This window comes from Oncorhynchus gorbuscha, linkage group LG25 (genome assembly GCF_021184085.1).
Source record: "Oncorhynchus gorbuscha isolate QuinsamMale2020 ecotype Even-year linkage group LG25, OgorEven_v1.0, whole genome shotgun sequence".
Lineage (NCBI taxonomy): Eukaryota > Metazoa > Chordata > Actinopteri > Salmoniformes > Salmonidae > Oncorhynchus > Oncorhynchus gorbuscha.
The window spans coordinates 51329059-51347645 of NC_060197.1; the positions used below are offsets into that span (position 1 = coordinate 51329059).

General features: G+C 47.3%; 1 protein-coding gene across 2 annotated transcripts in view; it reads left to right on the forward strand.

Annotated features, from left to right (window-relative positions):
- LOC124014086 (sodium/hydrogen exchanger 9B2-like) overlaps nt 1–18587 on the forward strand; it is a 41865-nt gene that overhangs the window by 21536 nt on the left and 1742 nt on the right. Inside the window, exons 10-11 of one of the 2 annotated variants that reach the window (XM_046328790.1) lie at nt 903–1039; nt 18538–18564. In XM_046328790.1, the coding sequence (XP_046184746.1) occupies nt 903–1039; nt 18538–18564 (164 nt within the window). The remainder of the gene's footprint in view (nt 1–902; nt 1040–18537; nt 18565–18587) is intronic. The other variant, XM_046328789.1, reaches the window with a different exon arrangement.

The following is an 18587-nucleotide window of genomic DNA, read 5'->3' on the forward strand; positions in this document are numbered from 1 at the left end:
ACTAAACAACAACTAGACAACTACTACTACTACTACTACTACTACTACTACTACTACTACTACTACTACCACTATACTACCACTAATACTACTACTAAACAACAACTAGACAACTACTACTACTACTACTACCATACTACCACTAATACTACTACTAAACAACAACTAGACAACTACTACTACTACTACTACTACTACTACTACTACTACTACCACTATACTACCATTAATACTACTACTAAACAACAACTAGAAAACTACTACTACTACTACTACTGCTGCTGTTACTACTAATGCTATTACTACTACTGCTACTACTACTACTACTGCTGCTGTTACTACTAATGCTATTACTACTACTACTACTATAACTACAACTACTACTACTACAACTAAAAAACACACTACGACTACTAAAACTACTGTAACTAAAACTACTACTACTACTACTATTACTAAAACTACTACTACTACTACTACCTTTCTCCCCTACCCATCTCTCTGTCTCTGTCTATCCCTCTCCCCTACCCATCTCTCCCCCATCTCTCCCCTACCCATCTCTCTCTCTCCCCCGTCTCTCCCCTACCCATCTCTCTGTCCCCCGTCTCTCCCTACCCATCTCTCTGTCTCTGTCTATCCCTCTCCCCTACCCATCTCTCTCTCCCCCGTCTCTCCCTACCCATCTCTCTGTCTCTGTCTATCCCTCTCCCCTACCCATCTCTCTCCCCCATCTCTCCCTACCCATCTCTCTCTCTCCCCGTCTCTCCCCTACCCATCTCTCCCCCATCTCTCCCTACCCCTCTCTCTCTCCCCTACCCATCTCTCTCCCCCGTCTCTCCCCTACCCATCTCTCTCTCTCTCTCTCCCCCGTCTCTCCCCTACACATCTCTCTCTGTGTCTAGGTCTGGGCATGGCATGTCTCGGGACAGGTCTGGTTATCAGGGTTCTCTTCACCTTTCTCATGGTGTTCTTTGGTGGATTCAACACAAAGGAGAAGCTGTTTATCTCTGTGGCTTGGCTTCCCAAGGCCACAGTACAGGTCAGTTTATAGCACTACAAGAAATTAGAACTACAGTACTACTCTGTTATAACTACAGGTCTATTAGAACTACAGGTGAATTAGAACTGCAGGTCTATTAGAACTACAGGTCTATTAGAACTACAGGTGAATTAGAACTACAGGTCTATTAGAACTACAGGTGAATTAGAACTACAGGTGAATTAGAACTACAGGTCTATTAGAACTACAGGTGAATTAGAACTACAGGTGAATTAGAACTACAGGTCTATTAGAACTACAGGTGAATTAGAACTACAGCTTTATTAGAACTACATGTGAATTAGAACTACAGGTGAATTAGAACTACAGGTCTATTAAAACTACAGGTGAATTAGAACTACATGTGAATTAGAACTACAGGTCTATTAGAACTACAGGTGAATTAGAACTACAGGTGAATTAGAACTACAGGTGAATTAGAACTACAGGTCGATTCGAACTACAGGTGAATTAGAACTACAGGTGAATTAGAACTACAGGTGAATTAGAACTACAGGTGAATTAGAACAACAGGTCGATTCGAACTACAGGTGAATTAGAACTACAGGTGAATTAGAACTACAGGTGAATTAGAACTACAGGTGAATTAGAACTACAGGTCTATTAAAACTACAGGTGAATTAGAACTACAGGTCTATTAAAACTACAGGTGAATTAGAACTACAGGTGAATTAGAACTACAGGTCTATTAGAACTACAGGTGAATTAGAACTACAGGTGAATTAGAACTACAGGTCTATTGGAACTACAGGTGAATTACAACTACAGGTCTATTAGAACTACAGGTGAATTAGAACTACAGGTGAATTAGAACTACAGGTGAATTAGAACTACAGGTGAATTAGAACTACAGGTCGATTCGAACTAAAGGTGAATTAGAACTACAGGTGAATTAGAACTACAGGTCTATTAGAACTACAGGTGAATTAGAACTACAGGTCTATTAGAACTACAGGTGAATTAGAACTACAGGTCTATTAGAACTACAGGTGAATTAGAACTACAGGTGAATTAGAACTACAGGTGAATTAGAACTACAGGTCTATTAGAACTACAGGTGAATTAGAACTACAGGTGAATTAGAACTACAGGTGAATTAGAACTACAGGTGAATTAGAACTACAGGTCATTAGAACTACAGGTGAATTAGAACTACAGGTCTATTAGAACTACAGGTGAATTAGAACTACAGGTGAATTAGAACTAAGCTGTTTATATATGTTGCTCTGCTCTGAAGGCCACCATATAGGCAACAAAATAGATGGGTTTTTCATATTGTTTTGCCAAACTTGCTGCACCATCTGTCCACTAGAGGGCCACAACAGGCCACATCCCTGTACACCATCTGTCCACTAGAGGGCCACAACAGGCCACATCCCTGTACACCATCTGTCCACTAGAGGGCCACAACAGGCCACATCCCTGTACACCATCTGTCCACTAGAGGGCCACAACAGGCCACATCCCTGTACACCATCTGTCCACTAGAGGTCCACAACAGGCCACATCCCTGTACACCATCTGTCCACTAGAGGGCCACAACAGGCCACATCCCTGTACACCATCTGTCCACTAGAGGGCCACAACAGGCCACATCCCTGTACACCATCTGTCCATTAGAACAACAGGCCACATCCCTGAACACCATCTGTCCATTAAAACAACAGGCCACATCCCTAGAACACCATCTGTCCATTAGAACAACAGGCCACATCCCTGACACCATCTGTCCACTAGAGGGCCACAACAGGCCACATCCCTGTACACCATCTGTCCACTAGAGGGCTATTGGAACAACAGGCCACATCCCTGTACACCATCTGTCCACTAGAGGGCCACAACAGGCCACATCCCTGTACACCATCTGTCCACTAGAGGGCCACAACAGGCCACATCCCTGTACACCATCTGTCCACTAGAGGGCCACAACAGGCCACATCCCTGAACCATCTGTCCACTAGAACAACAGGCCACATCCCTGTACACCATCTGTCCAGGTGAATTAGGGCCACAACAGGCCAATTAGTACACCATCTGTCCACTAGAGGGCCACAACAGGCCACATCCCTGTACACCATCTGTCCACTAGAACAACAGGCCACATCCCTGAACACCATCTGTCCACTAGAGGGCCACAACAGGCCACATCCCTGTACACCATCTGTCCACTAGAGGTCCACAACAGGCCACATCCCTGAACACCATTTCCACTATTGAGGGCCAAACAGGCCACATCCCTGTACACCATCTGTCCACTAGAGGGCCACAACAGGCCACATCCCTGTACACCATCTGTCCACTAGAGGGCCACAACAGGCCACATCCCTGTACACCATCTGTCCACTAGAGGGCCACAACAGGCCACATCCCTGTACACCATCTGTCCACTAGAGGGCCACAACAGGCCACATCCCTGTACACCATCTGTCCACTAGAGGGCCACAACAGGCCACATCCCTGTACACCATCTGTCCACTAGAGGGCCACAACAGGCCACATCCCTGTACACCATCTGTCCACTAGAGGGCCACAACAGGCCACATCCCTGTACACCATCTGTCCACTAGAGGGCCACAACAGGCCACATCCCTGTACACCATCTGTCCACTAGAGGGCCACAACAGGCCACATCCCTGTACACCATCTGTCCACTAGAGGGCCACAACAGGCCACATCCCTGTACACCATCTGTCCACTAGAGGGCCACAACAGGCCACATCCCTGTACACCATCTGTCCACTAGAGGGCCACAACAGGCCACATCCCTGTACACCATCTGTCCACTAGAGGGCCACAACAGGCCACATCCCTGTACACCATCTGTCCACTAGAGGGCCACAACAGGCCACATCCCTGTACACCATCTGTCCACTAGAGGGCCACAACAGGCCACATCCCTGTACACCATCTGTCCACTAGAGGGCCACAACAGCCACATCCCTGAACACCATCTGTCCACTAGAGGGCCACAACAGGCCACATCCCTGTACACCATCTGTCCACTAGAGGGCCACAACAGGCCACATTCCTGAACAGTCATAAGATACCTCTAAACAGTTTGTTAAATAGTTATCCAAATAGCCTACGCGGTCTGTCTGCATTGACCATATATGCTGCTGCTACTGTTTAATATCTGTCAGTCCTAGTTATCTGTACATCTCATTCTAAAGTCACGGGCATTAATATGGTGATGATGCCACCCCCCTTGCTGTTTTAACAGAGTCCACCCTTCTACAAAGGCTTTCCATTAGATGTTGGAAAGAGCATTAGTGAGGTCGGGGCATTGATGTTGTGCTATTGGGTCCGCAGTTTCAATTCATCCCAAAGGTGTTCGATGGGGTCAGGGCTCTGTCCAGTCAAGTTCCTTCACACCGATCTCGACAAACCATTTCTGTATGGACCTCTCTTTGTGCATAGTTGCATTGTCATGCTGAAACAGGAAAGGAAAGCACAGAATCATCTAGAATGTTATTGTTATTGTTATTGTGTGCTGTGGCGTTAAGATTTCCCTTCACTGGAACTAAGGGGCCCGAACCATGGAAAACAGCCACAGACCATTATTCCTCATCCACCAAACTTTACAGTTGGCACTATACATTCGGGCAGAGAGCGTTCTCCTAGCATCCACCAAACCCAGATTCATCCATGGGACTGCCAGATGGTGAAGTGTGATTCATCACTCCAGAGAACATGTTTCCACTGCTCCAGAGTCCAATGGCGGCGAGCTTTACACCCCTCCAGCCGACGCTTGGCATCGCGCATGGTGATCTTAGACTTGTGTGCGTCAGCTCAGCCGTGGAAACCCAGACGAACAGTTCTTGTGCTGACTTTGCTTCCTGAGGCAGTTTGGGACTCAGCAGTGAGTGTTGTAACCGAGGACGACGCGCCTCAGTGTTCGGCAGTCCCGTTCTTTGCCCTTTCCTTTTGAGTCATGGTAACTCTTAAACGTTTCCACTTCACAATAACAGACCCTACGGTTGACCTTGCGCAGCTCTAGCAGGGCAGAAACTGACTTGTTGGAAAGATGGCATCCTACAGCTTGTCAACTTGTCACGTTGAAAGTCACTGAGACTCTTCAGTAAGGCCATTCTACTAACACGTTTTGTCTATGGAGATTGCATGGCTGTGTGCTAGATGTTATACCCCTGACAGCAACGGGCTGAAAATCCACAAATGTGAACGGGTGTCGACATACTTTTCTATATACAGGGCAGTCAGAAAGTATTCAGACCCCTTGACTTTTTCCACATTTTGTTACGTCACAGCCTTATTCTAAAATTACAGGCTTATTCTAAAATGGATTCAATAGTTTTTTTTACCTCATCAATCTACACACAAAGCCCCATAATTTGATAATACATTTAAAAAAAATAAAAAATGAAATATTACCTTTACATAAGTATTTGGACTCTTTGTGGCAGCGATTACAGCCTCCAGTCTTCTTGAGTATGACGCTAGATGCTTGGCACACCTGTATTTAGGGAGTTTCTCCCATTGTGTGCCTTTTGGCAAACTCCAAGCTGGCTGTCATGTGCTTTCTACTGAGGAGTGACTCCGTCTGGCCACCCTACCATAAAGGCCTGATTGGTGGAGTGCTGCAGAGATGGTTGTCCTTCTGGAAGGTTCTCCCATCTAAACAGAGGAACTCTGGAGCTCTGTCAGTGTGACCATCGGGTTCTTGGTCAACTCCGTAACCAAAGCCCTTCTCCCCTGATTGCTCAGTTTGGCTGGGTGGCCAGCTCTAGGAAGAGTCTTGGTGGTTCCAAACTTCTTCCATTTAAGAATGATGGAGGCCACTGTGTTCTTGGGGACCTTCAATACTGCAGAATGATGGAGGCCACTGTGTTCTCGGGGACCTTCAATGCTGCAGAATGATGGAGGCCACTGTGTTCTCGGGGACCTTCAATGCTGCAGAATGATGGAGGCCACTGTGTTCTCGGGGACCTTCAATGCTGCAGAATGATGGAGGCCACTGTGTTCTTGGGGACCTTCAATGCTGCAGAATGATGGAGGCCACTGTGTTCTTGGGGACCTTCAATGCTGCAGAATGATGGAGGCCACTGTGTTCTTGGGGACCTTCAATGCTGCAGAATGATGGAGGCCACTGTGTTCTTGGGGACCTTCAATGCTGCAGAATGATGGAGGCCACTGTGTTCTTGGGGACCTTCAATGCTGCAGAATGATGGAGGCCACTGTGTTCCTGGGGACCTTCAATGCTGCAGAATGATGGAGGCCACTGTGTTCTTGGGGACCTTCAATGCTGCAGAATGATGGAGGCCACTGTGTTCTTGGGGACCTTCAATGCTGCAGAATGATGGAGGCCACTGTGTTCTTGGGGACCTTCAATGCTGCAGAATGATGGAGGCCACTGTGTTCTTGGGGACCTTCAATGCTGCAGAATGATGGAGGCCACTGTGTTCTTGGGGACCTTCAATGCTGCAGAATGATGGAGGCCACTGTGTTCTTGGGGACCTTCAATGCTGCAGAATGATGGAGGCCACTGTGTTCTTGGGGACCTTCAATACTGCAGAATGATGGAGGCCACTGTGTTCTTGGGAACCTTCAATGCTGCAGAATGATGGAGGCCACTGTGTTCTTGGGGACCTTCAATGCTGCAGAATGATGGAGGCCACTGTGTTCTCGGGGACCTTCAATGCTGCAGATATTTTTTGGTACCCTTCCCCAGATCTGTGCCTCGACACAATTCTATGGACAATTCATTCGATCTCATGGGTTGATTTTTGCTCTGACATGCACTGTCACCCGTGGGACCTTATATAGACAGGTGTGTTCCTTTCCAAATCATGTCCAATCAATTGAATGTACCACAGGTGGACTCCAATCAAGTTGTAGAAACATCTCAAGGATGATCAATGGAAACAGGATGCACCTAAGCTCAATTTCGAGTCTCATAGCAAAGGGTCTGAATACTTACCGAAGGCACTGAATATCCTCTGGACTCGGTACTGATATCATTATTTAGTATTTTATCCTCATGTTCTTATTTATCAATTTGTAAAAACCTGCCATTTATCTTTTTCTCTCTCTGTGTTGTTGGGAAGGGCCTGTCAGTAACTATTCATCTGTTATTCTACACCTGTTGTCTCTCTGTGTTGTTGGGAAGGGCCTGTCAGTAACTATTCATCTGTTATTCTACACCTGTTGTCTCTCTGTGTTGTTGGGAAGGGCCTGTCAGTAACTATTCATCTGTTATTCTACACCTGTTGTCTCTCTGTGTTGTTGGGAAGGGCCTGTCAGTAACTATTCATCTGTTATTCTACTACACCTGTTGTCTCTCTGTGTTGTTGGGAAGGGCCTGTCAGTAACTATTCATCTGTTATTCTACTACACCTGTTGTCTCTCTGTGTTGTTGGGAAGGGCCTGTCAGTAACTATTCATCTGTTATTCTACACCTGTTGTCTCTCTGTGTTGTTGGGAAGGGCCTGTCAATACCTATTCATCTGTTATTCTACACCTGTTGTCTCTCTGTGTTGTTGGGAAGGGCCTGTCAGTAACTATTCATCTGTTATTCTACACCTGTTGTCTCTCTGTGTTGTTGTTTACAATCACTGTATTTTTCTATGTCTGTTAACATTTTTAAACTAAAATAAATCAAACTAAACTAAACATTAAGACAGAGCTTTCCAAAGTTCTGATTATCTGTTTTATTTTACACCTGTTTACTCTCTGCTGTTAGGGGAAGGCCCTGTCAATACCTGTTCATCTGTTATTCTACATCTGGTATCTAAATCATTCTGTTGGTTCTGTTGGGTTCTATTCATCTGTTAGGTTCTACACCTGGACATGGCCCGTCTGTGGGGTATGTGGTTCTAGATCTGGGTTAACATTTTTAAACTAAAATAAATCTAAATCATTCTGTTGGTTCTGTTTTTATTGGGATCTATTTACTCCAGTCTGCTATTAGGTTCTACAGCCCTGGACATGGCCCGTGTAGAGGGGTATGTGGTTCTAGATCTGGGTATCTAAATCATTCTGTTGGTTCTGTTGGGTTCTAGGCAGCGATAGGTTCTACAGCCCTGGACATGGCCTGTGTAGAGGGGTATGTGGTTCTAGATCTGGGTATCTAAATCATTCTGTTGGTTCTGTTGGGTTCTAGGCAGCAATAGGTTCTACAGCCCTGGACATGGCCCGTGTAGAGGGGTATGTGGTTCTAGATCTGGGTATCTAAATCATTCTGTTGGTTCTGTTGGGTTCTAGGCAGCAATAGGTTCTACAGCCCTGGACATGGCCCGTGTAGAGGGGTATGTGGTTCTAGATCTGGGTATCTAAATCATTCTGTTGGTTCTGTTGGGTTCTAGGCAGCGATAGGTTCTACAGCCCTGGACATGGCCCGTGTAGAGGGGTATGTGGTTCTAGATCTGGGTATCTAAATCATTCTGTTGGTTCTGTTGGGTTCTAGGCAGCGATAGGTTCTACAGCCCTGGACATGGCCCGTGTAGAGGGGTATGTGGTTCTAGATCTGGGTATCTAAATCATTCTAACTGGTTCTGTTAGGTTCTAGGCAGCGATAGGTTCTACAGCCCTGGACATGGTCCGTGTAGAGGGGTATGTGGTTCTAGATCTGGGTATCTAAATCATTCTAACTGGTTCTGTTGGGTTCTAGGCAGCGATAGGTTCTACAGCCCTGGACATGGCCCGTGTAGAGGGGTATGTGGTTCTAGATCTGGGTATCTAAATCATTCTAACTGGTTCTGTTAGGTTCTAGGCAGCGATAGGTTCTACAGCCCTGGACATGGCCCGTGTAGAGGGGTATGTGGTTCTAGATCTGGGTATCTAAATCATTCTGTTGGTTCTGTTGGGTTCTAGGCAGCAATAGGTTCTACAGCCTTGGACATGGCCCGTGTAGAGGGGTATGTGGTTCTAGATCTGGGTATCTAAATCATTCTGTTGGTTCTGTTGGGTTCTAGGCAGCAATAGGTTCTACAGCCTTGGACATGGCCCGTGTAGAGGGGTATGTGGTTCTAGATCTGGGTATCTAAATCATTCTGTTGGTTCTGTTGGGTTCTAGGCAGCAATAGGTTCTACAGCCTTGGACATGGCCCGTGTAGAGGGGTATGTGGTTCTAGATCTGGGTATCTAAATCATTCTGTTGGTTCTGTTGGGTTCTAGGCAGCGATAGGTTCTACAGCCCTGGACATGGCCCGTGTAGAGGGGTATGTGGTTCTAGATCTGGGTATCTAAATCATTCTGTTGGTTCTGTTGGGTTCTAGGCAGCGATAGGTTCTACAGCCTTGGACATGGCCCGTGTAGAGGGGTATGTGGTTCTAGATCTGGGTATCTAAATCATTCTGTTGGTTCTGTTGGGTTCTAGGCAGCGATAGGTTCTACAGCCCTGGACATGGCCCGTGTAGAGGGGTATGTGGTTCTAGATCTGGGTATCTAAATCATTCTGTTGGTTCTGTTGGGTTCTAGGCAGCGATAGGTTCTACAGCCTTGGACATGGCCCGTGTAGAGGGGTATGTGGTTCTAGATCTGGGTATCTAAATCATTCTGTTGGTTCTGTTGGGTTCTAGGCAGCGATAGGTTCTACAGCCCTGGACATGGCCCGTGTAGAGGGGTATGTGGTTCTAGATCTGGGTATCTAAATCATTCTGTTGGTTCTGTTGGGTTCTAGGCAGCGATAGGTTCTACAGCCCTGGACATGGCCCGTGTAGAGGGGTATGTGGTTCTAGATCTGGGTATCTAAATCATTCTGTTGGTTCTGTTGGGTTCTAGGCAGCTATAGGTTCTACAGCCCTGGACATGGCCCGTGTAGAGGGGTATGTGGTTCTAGATCTGGGTATCTAAATCATTCTAACTGGTTCTGTTAGGTTCTAGGCAGCGATAGGTTCTACAGCCCTGGACATGGCCCGTGTAGAGGGGTATGTGGTTCTAGATCTGGGTATCTAAATCATTCTGTTGGTTCTGTTGGGTTCTAGGCAGCGATAGGTTCTACAGCCCTGGACATGGCCCGTGTAGAGGGGTATGTGGTTCTAGATCTGGGTATCTAAATCATTCTGTTGGTTCTGTTGGGTTCTAGGCAGCGATAGGTTCTACAGCCCTGGACATGGCCCGTGTAGAGGGGTATGTGGTTCTAGATCTGGGTATCTAAATCATTCTGTTGGTTCTGTTGGGTTCTAGGCAGCGATAGGTTCTACAGCCCTGGACATGGCCCGTGTAGAGGGGTATGTGGTTCTAGATCTGGGTATCTAAATCATTCTGTTGGTTCTGTTGGGTTCTAGGCAGCTATAGGTTCTACAGCCCTGGACATGGCCTGTGTAGAGGGGTATGTGGTTCTAGATCTGGGTATCTAAATCATTCTGTTGGTTCTGTTGGGTTCTAGGCAGCGATAGGTTCTACAGCCCTGGACATGGCCCGTGTAGAGGGGTATGTGGTTCTAGATCTGGGTATCTAAATCATTCTAACTGGTTCTGTTAGGTTCTAGGCAGCGATAGGTTCTACAGCCCTGGACATGGCCCGTGTAGAGGGGTATGTGGTTCTAGATCTGGGTATCTAAATCATTCTGTTGGTTCTGTTGGGTTCTAGGCAGCGATAGGTTCTACAGCCCTGGACATGGCCCGTGTAGAGGGGTATGTGGTTCTAGATCTGGGTATCTAAATCATTCTAACTGGTTCTAAATCATTCTAACTGGTTCTGTCTGGGTTCTAGGTTCTAGGCAGCGATAGGTTCTACAGCCCTGGACATGGCCCGTGTAGAGGGGTATGTGGTTCTAGATCTGGGTATCTAAATCATTCTAACTGGTTCTGTTAGGTTCTAGGCAGCGATAGGTTCTACAGCCCTGGACATGGCCCGTGTAGAGGGGTATGTGGTTCTAGATCTGGGTATCTAAATCATTCTGTTGGTTCTGTTGGGTTCTAGGCAGCAATAGGTTCTACAGCCTTGGACATGGCCCGTGTAGAGGGGTATGTGGTTCTAGATCTGGGTATCTAAATCATTCTGTTGGTTCTGTTGGGTTCTAGGCAGCAATAGGTTCTACAGCCTTGGACATGGCCCGTGTAGAGGGGTATGTGGTTCTAGATCTGGGTATCTAAATCATTCTGTTGGTTCTGTTGGGTTCTAGGCAGCGATAGGTTCTACAGCCCTGGACATGGCCCGTGTAGAGGGGTATGTGGTTCTAGATCTGGGTATCTAAATCATTCTAACTGGTTCTGTTAGGTTCTAGGCAGCGATAGGTTCTACAGCCCTGGACATGGCCCGTGTAGAGGGGTATGTGGTTCTAGATCTGGGTATCTAAATCATTCTGTTGGTTCTGTTGGGTTCTAGGCAGCGATAGGTTCTACAGCCCTGGACATGGCCCGTGTAGAGGGGTATGTGGTTCTAGATCTGGGTATCTAAATCATTCTAACTGGTTCTGTTAGGTTCTAGGCAGCGATAGGTTCTACAGCCCTGGACATGGTCCGTGTAGAGGGGTATGTGGTTCTAGATCTGGGTATCTAAATCATTCTAACTGGTTCTGTTGGGTTCTAGGCAGCGATAGGTTCTACAGCCCTGGACATGGCCCGTGTAGAGGGGTATGTGGTTCTAGATCTGGGTATCTAAATCATTCTAACTGGTTCTGTTAGGTTCTAGGCAGCGATAGGTTCTACAGCCCTGGACATGGCCCGTGTAGAGGGGTATGTGGTTCTAGATCTGGGTATCTAAATCATTCTGTTGGTTCTGTTGGGTTCTAGGCAGCAATAGGTTCTACAGCCTTGGACATGGCCCGTGTAGAGGGGTATGTGGTTCTAGATCTGGGTATCTAAATCATTCTGTTGGTTCTGTTGGGTTCTAGGCAGCAATAGGTTCTACAGCCTTGGACATGGCCCGTGTAGAGGGGTATGTGGTTCTAGATCTGGGTATCTAAATCATTCTGTTGGTTCTGTTGGGTTCTAGGCAGCAATAGGTTCTACAGCCTTGGACATGGCCCGTGTAGAGGGGTATGTGGTTCTAGATCTGGGTATCTAAATCATTCTGTTGGTTCTGTTGGGTTCTAGGCAGCGATAGGTTCTACAGCCCTGGACATGGCCCGTGTAGAGGGGTATGTGGTTCTAGATCTGGGTATCTAAATCATTCTGTTGGTTCTGTTGGGTTCTAGGCAGCGATAGGTTCTACAGCCTTGGACATGGCCCGTGTAGAGGGGTATGTGGTTCTAGATCTGGGTATCTAAATCATTCTGTTGGTTCTGTTGGGTTCTAGGCAGCGATAGGTTCTACAGCCCTGGACATGGCCCGTGTAGAGGGGTATGTGGTTCTAGATCTGGGTATCTAAATCATTCTGTTGGTTCTGTTTGGTTCTAGGCAGCAATAGGTTCTACAGCCTTGGACATGGCCCATGTAGAGGGGTATGTGGTTCTAGGTCTGGGTATCTAAATCATTCTGTTGGTTCTGTTGGGTTCTAGGCAGCAATAGGTTCTACAGCCTTGGACATGGCCCGTGTAGAGGGGTATGTGGTTCTAGATCTGGGTATCTAAATCATTCTGTTGGTTCTGTTGGGTTCTAGGCAGCAATAGGTTCTACAGCCTTGGACATGGCCCATGTAGAGGGGTATGTGGTTCTAGATCTGGGTATCTAAATCATTCTAACTGGTTCTGTTGGGTTCTAGGCAGCAATAGGTTCTACAGCCTTGGACATGGCCCGTGTGTCGGGGGATGAGGTTCTAGATCTGGGTATCTAAATCATTCTAACTGGTTCTGTTGGGTTCTAGGCAGCGATAGGTTCTACAGCCTTGGACATGGCCCGTGTAGAGGGGTATGTGGTTCTAGATCTGGGTATCTAAATCATTCTGTTGGTTCTGTTGCGTTCTAGGCAGCAATAGGTTCTACAGCCCTGGACATGGCCCGTGTAGAGGGGTATGTGGTTCTAGATCTGGGTATCTAAATCATTCTAACTGGTTCTGTTGGGTTCTAGGCAGCGATAGGTTCTACAGCCTTGGACATGGCCCGTGTAGAGGGTATGTGGTTCTAGATCTGGGTATCTAAATCATTCTGTTGGTTCTGTTGGGTTCTAGGCAGCTATAGGTTCTACAGCCCTGGACATGGCCTGTGTAGAGGGGTATGTGGTTCTAGATCTGGGTATCTAAATCATTCTGTTGGTTCTGTTGGGTTCTAGGCAGCGATAGGTTCTACAGCCCTGGACATGGCCCGTGTAGAGGGGTATGTGGTTCTAGATCTGGGTATCTAAATCATTCTAACTGGTTCTGTTAGGTTCTAGGCAGCGATAGGTTCTACAGCCCTGGACATGGCCCGTGTAGAGGGGTATGTGGTTCTAGATCTGGGTATCTAAATCATTCTGTTGGTTCTGTTGGGTTCTAGGCAGCGATAGGTTCTACAGCCCTGGACATGGCCCGTGTAGAGGGGTATGTGGTTCTAGATCTGGGTATCTAAATCATTCTGTTGGTTCTGTTGGGTTCTAGGCAGCGATAGGTTCTACAGCCCTGGACATGGCCCGTGTAGAGGGGTATGTGGTTCTAGATCTGGGTATCTAAATCATTCTGTTGGTTCTGTTGGGTTCTAGGCAGCGATAGGTTCTACAGCCCTGGACATGGCCCGTGTAGAGGGGTATGTGGTTCTAGATCTGGGTATCTAAATCATTCTGTTGGTTCTGTTGGGTTCTAGGCAGCTATAGGTTCTACAGCCCTGGACATGGCCTGTGTAGAGGGGTATGTGGTTCTAGATCTGGGTATCTAAATCATTCTGTTGGTTCTGTTGGGTTCTAGGCAGCGATAGGTTCTACAGCCCTGGACATGGCCCGTGTAGAGGGGTATGTGGTTCTAGATCTGGGTATCTAAATCATTCTGTTGGTTCTGTTGGGTTCTAGGCAGCGATAGGTTCTACAGCCCTGGACATGGCCCGTGTAGAGGGGTATGTGGTTCTAGATCTGGGTATCTAAATCATTCTAACTGGTTCTGTTAGGTTCTAGGCAGCGATAGGTTCTACAGCCCTGGACATGGCCCGTGTAGAGGGGTATGTGGTTCTAGATCTGGGTATCTAAATCATTCTGTTGGTTCTGTTGGGTTCTAGGCAGCGATAGGTTCTACAGCCCTGGACATGGCCCGTGTAGAGGGGTATGTGGTTCTAGATCTGGGTATCTAAATCATTCTAACTGGTTCTGTTAGGTTCTAGGCAGCGATAGGTTCTACAGCCCTGGACATGGTCCGTGTAGAGGGGTATGTGGTTCTAGATCTGGGTATCTAAATCATTCTAACTGGTTCTGTTGGGTTCTAGGCAGCGATAGGTTCTACAGCCCTGGACATGGCCCGTGTAGAGGGGTATGTGGTTCTAGATCTGGGTATCTAAATCATTCTAACTGGTTCTGTTAGGTTCTAGGCAGCGATAGGTTCTACAGCCCTGGACATGGCCCGTGTAGAGGGGTATGTGGTTCTAGATCTGGGTATCTAAATCATTCTGTTGGTTCTGTTGGGTTCTAGGCAGCAATAGGTTCTACAGCCTTGGACATGGCCCGTGTAGAGGGGTATGTGGTTCTAGATCTGGGTATCTAAATCATTCTGTTGGTTCTGTTGGGTTCTAGGCAGCAATAGGTTCTACAGCCTTGGACATGGCCCGTGTAGAGGGGTATGTGGTTCTAGATCTGGGTATCTAAATCATTCTGTTGGTTCTGTTGGGTTCTAGGCAGCAATAGGTTCTACAGCCTTGGACATGGCCCGTGTAGAGGGGTATGTGGTTCTAGATCTGGGTATCTAAATCATTCTGTTGGTTCTGTTGGGTTCTAGGCAGCGATAGGTTCTACAGCCCTGGACATGGCCCGTGTAGAGGGGTATGTGGTTCTAGATCTGGGTATCTAAATCATTCTGTTGGTTCTGTTGGGTTCTAGGCAGCGATAGGTTCTACAGCCTTGGACATGGCCCGTGTAGAGGGGTATGTGGTTCTAGATCTGGGTATCTAAATCATTCTGTTGGTTCTGTTGGGTTCTAGGCAGCGATAGGTTCTACAGCCCTGGACATGGCCCGTGTAGAGGGGTATGTGGTTCTAGATCTGGGTATCTAAATCATTCTGTTGGTTCTGTTTGGTTCTAGGCAGCAATAGGTTCTACAGCCTTGGACATGGCCCATGTAGAGGGGTATGTGGTTCTAGGTCTGGGTATCTAAATCATTCTGTTGGTTCTGTTGGGTTCTAGGCAGCAATAGGTTCTACAGCCTTGGACATGGCCCGTGTAGAGGGGTATGTGGTTCTAGATCTGGGTATCTAAATCATTCTGTTGGTTCTGTTGGGTTCTAGGCAGCAATAGGTTCTACAGCCTTGGACATGGCCCATGTAGAGGGGTATGTGGTTCTAGATCTGGGTATCTAAATCATTCTAACTGGTTCTGTTGGGTTCTAGGCAGCAATAGGTTCTACAGCCTTGGACATGGCCCGTGTGTCGGGGGATGAGGTTCTAGATCTGGGTATCTAAATCATTCTAACTGGTTCTGTTGGGTTCTAGGCAGCGATAGGTTCTACAGCCTTGGACATGGCCCGTGTAGAGGGGTATGTGGTTCTAGATCTGGGTATCTAAATCATTCTGTTGGTTCTGTTGCGTTCTAGGCAGCAATAGGTTCTACAGCCCTGGACATGGCCCGTGTAGAGGGGTATGTGGTTCTAGATCTGGGTATCTAAATCATTCTAACTGGTTCTGTTGGGTTCTAGGCAGCGATAGGTTCTACAGCCTTGGACATGGCCCGTGTAGAGGGGTATGTGGTTCTAGATCTGGGTATCTAAATCATTCTGTTGGTTCTGTTGGGTTCTAGGCAGCTATAGGTTCTACAGCCCTGGACATGGCCTGTGTAGAGGGGTATGTGGTTCTAGATCTGGGTATCTAAATCATTCTGTTGGTTCTGTTGGGTTCTAGGCAGCGATAGGTTCTACAGCCCTGGACATGGCCCGTGTAGAGGGGTATGTGGTTCTAGATCTGGGTATCTAAATCATTCTAACTGGTTCTGTTAGGTTCTAGGCAGCGATAGGTTCTACAGCCCTGGACATGGCCCGTGTAGAGGGGTATGTGGTTCTAGATCTGGGTATCTAAATCATTCTGTTGGTTCTGTTGGGTTCTAGGCAGCGATAGGTTCTACAGCCCTGGACATGGCCCGTGTAGAGGGGTATGTGGTTCTAGATCTGGGTATCTAAATCATTCTGTTGGTTCTGTTGGGTTCTAGGCAGCGATAGGTTCTACAGCCCTGGACATGGCCCGTGTAGAGGGGTATGTGGTTCTAGATCTGGGTATCTAAATCATTCTGTTGGTTCTGTTGGGTTCTAGGCAGCGATAGGTTCTACAGCCCTGGACATGGCCCGTGTAGAGGGGTATGTGGTTCTAGATCTGGGTATCTAAATCATTCTAACTGGTTCTGTTAGGTTCTAGGCAGCGATAGGTTCTACAGCCCTGGACATGGCCCGTGTAGAGGGGTATGTGGTTCTAGATCTGGGTATCTAAATCATTCTGTTGGTTCTGTTGGGTTCTAGGCAGCGATAGGTTCTACAGCCCTGGACATGGCCCGTGTAGAGGGGTATGTGGTTCTAGATCTGGGTATCTAAATCATTCTAACTGGTTCTGTTAGGTTCTAGGCAGCGATAGGTTCTACAGCCCTGGACATGGTCCGTGTAGAGGGGTATGTGGTTCTAGATCTGGGTATCTAAATCATTCTAACTGGTTCTGTTGGGTTCTAGGCAGCGATAGGTTCTACAGCCCTGGACATGGCCCGTGTAGAGGGGTATGTGGTTCTAGATCTGGGTATCTAAATCATTCTAACTGGTTCTGTTAGGTTCTAGGCAGCGATAGGTTCTACAGCCCTGGACATGGCCCGTGTAGAGGGGTATGTGGTTCTAGATCTGGGTATCTAAATCATTCTGTTGGTTCTGTTGGGTTCTAGGCAGCAATAGGTTCTACAGCCTTGGACATGGCCCGTGTAGAGGGGTATGTGGTTCTAGATCTGGGTATCTAAATCATTCTGTTGGTTCTGTTGGGTTCTAGGCAGCAATAGGTTCTACAGCCTTGGACATGGCCCGTGTAGAGGGGTATGTGGTTCTAGATCTGGGTATCTAAATCATTCTGTTGGTTCTGTTGGGTTCTAGGCAGCAATAGGTTCTACAGCCTTGGACATGGCCCGTGTAGAGGGGTATGTGGTTCTAGATCTGGGTATCTAAATCATTCTGTTGGTTCTGTTGGGTTCTAGGCAGCGATAGGTTCTACAGCCCTGGACATGGCCCGTGTAGAGGGGTATGTGGTTCTAGATCTGGGTATCTAAATCATTCTGTTGGTTCTGTTGGGTTCTAGGCAGCGATAGGTTCTACAGCCTTGGACATGGCCCGTGTAGAGGGGTATGTGGTTCTAGATCTGGGTATCTAAATCATTCTGTTGGTTCTGTTGGGTTCTAGGCAGCGATAGGTTCTACAGCCCTGGACATGGCCCGTGTAGAGGGGTATGTGGTTCTAGATCTGGGTATCTAAATCATTCTGTTGGTTCTGTTTGGTTCTAGGCAGCAATAGGTTCTACAGCCTTGGACATGGCCCATGTAGAGGGGTATGTGGTTCTAGGTCTGGGTATCTAAATCATTCTGTTGGTTCTGTTGGGTTCTAGGCAGCAATAGGTTCTACAGCCTTGGACATGGCCCGTGTAGAGGGTATGTGGTTCTAGATCTGGGTATCTAAATCATTCTGTTGGTTCTGTTGGGTTCTAGGCAGCAATAGGTTCTACAGCCTTGGACATGGCCCATGTAGAGGGGTATGTGGTTCTAGATCTGGGTATCTAAATCATTCTAACTGGTTCTGTTGGGTTCTAGGCAGCAATAGGTTCTACAGCCTTGGACATGGCCCGTGTGTCGGGGGATGAGGTTCTAGATCTGGGTATCTAAATCATTCTAACTGGTTCTGTTGGGTTCTAGGCAGCGATAGGTTCTACAGCCTTGGACATGGCCCGTGTAGAGGGGTATGTGGTTCTAGATCTGGGTATCTAAATCATTCTGTTGGTTCTGTTGGGTTCTAGGCAGCAATAGGTTCTACAGCCCTGGACATGGCCCGTGTAGAGGGGTATGTGGTTCTAGATCTGGGTATCTAAATCATTCTAACTGGTTCTGTTGGGTTCTAGGCAGCGATAGGTTCTACAGCCTTGGACATGGCCCGTGTAGAGGGGTATGTGGTTCTAGATCTGGGTATCTAAATCATTCTGTTGGTTCTGTTGGGTTCTAGGCAGCAATAGGTTCTACAGCCTTGGACATGGCCCGTGTAGAGGGGTATGTGGTTCTAGATCTGGGTATCTAAATCATTCTAACTGGTTCTGTTGGGTTCTAGGCAGCAATAGGTTCTACAGCCTTGGACATGGCCCGTGTGTCGGGGGATGAGGTTCTAGATCTGGGTATCTAAATCATTCTAACTGGTTCTGTTGGGTTCTAGGCAGTGATAGGTTCTACAGCCTTGGACATGGCCCGTGTAGAGGGGTATGTGGTTCTAGATCTGGATATCTAAATCATTCTGTTGGTTCTGGTGGGTTCCAGGCAGCGATAGGTTCTAAAGCCTTGGACATGGCTCGTGTGTCGGGGGATGA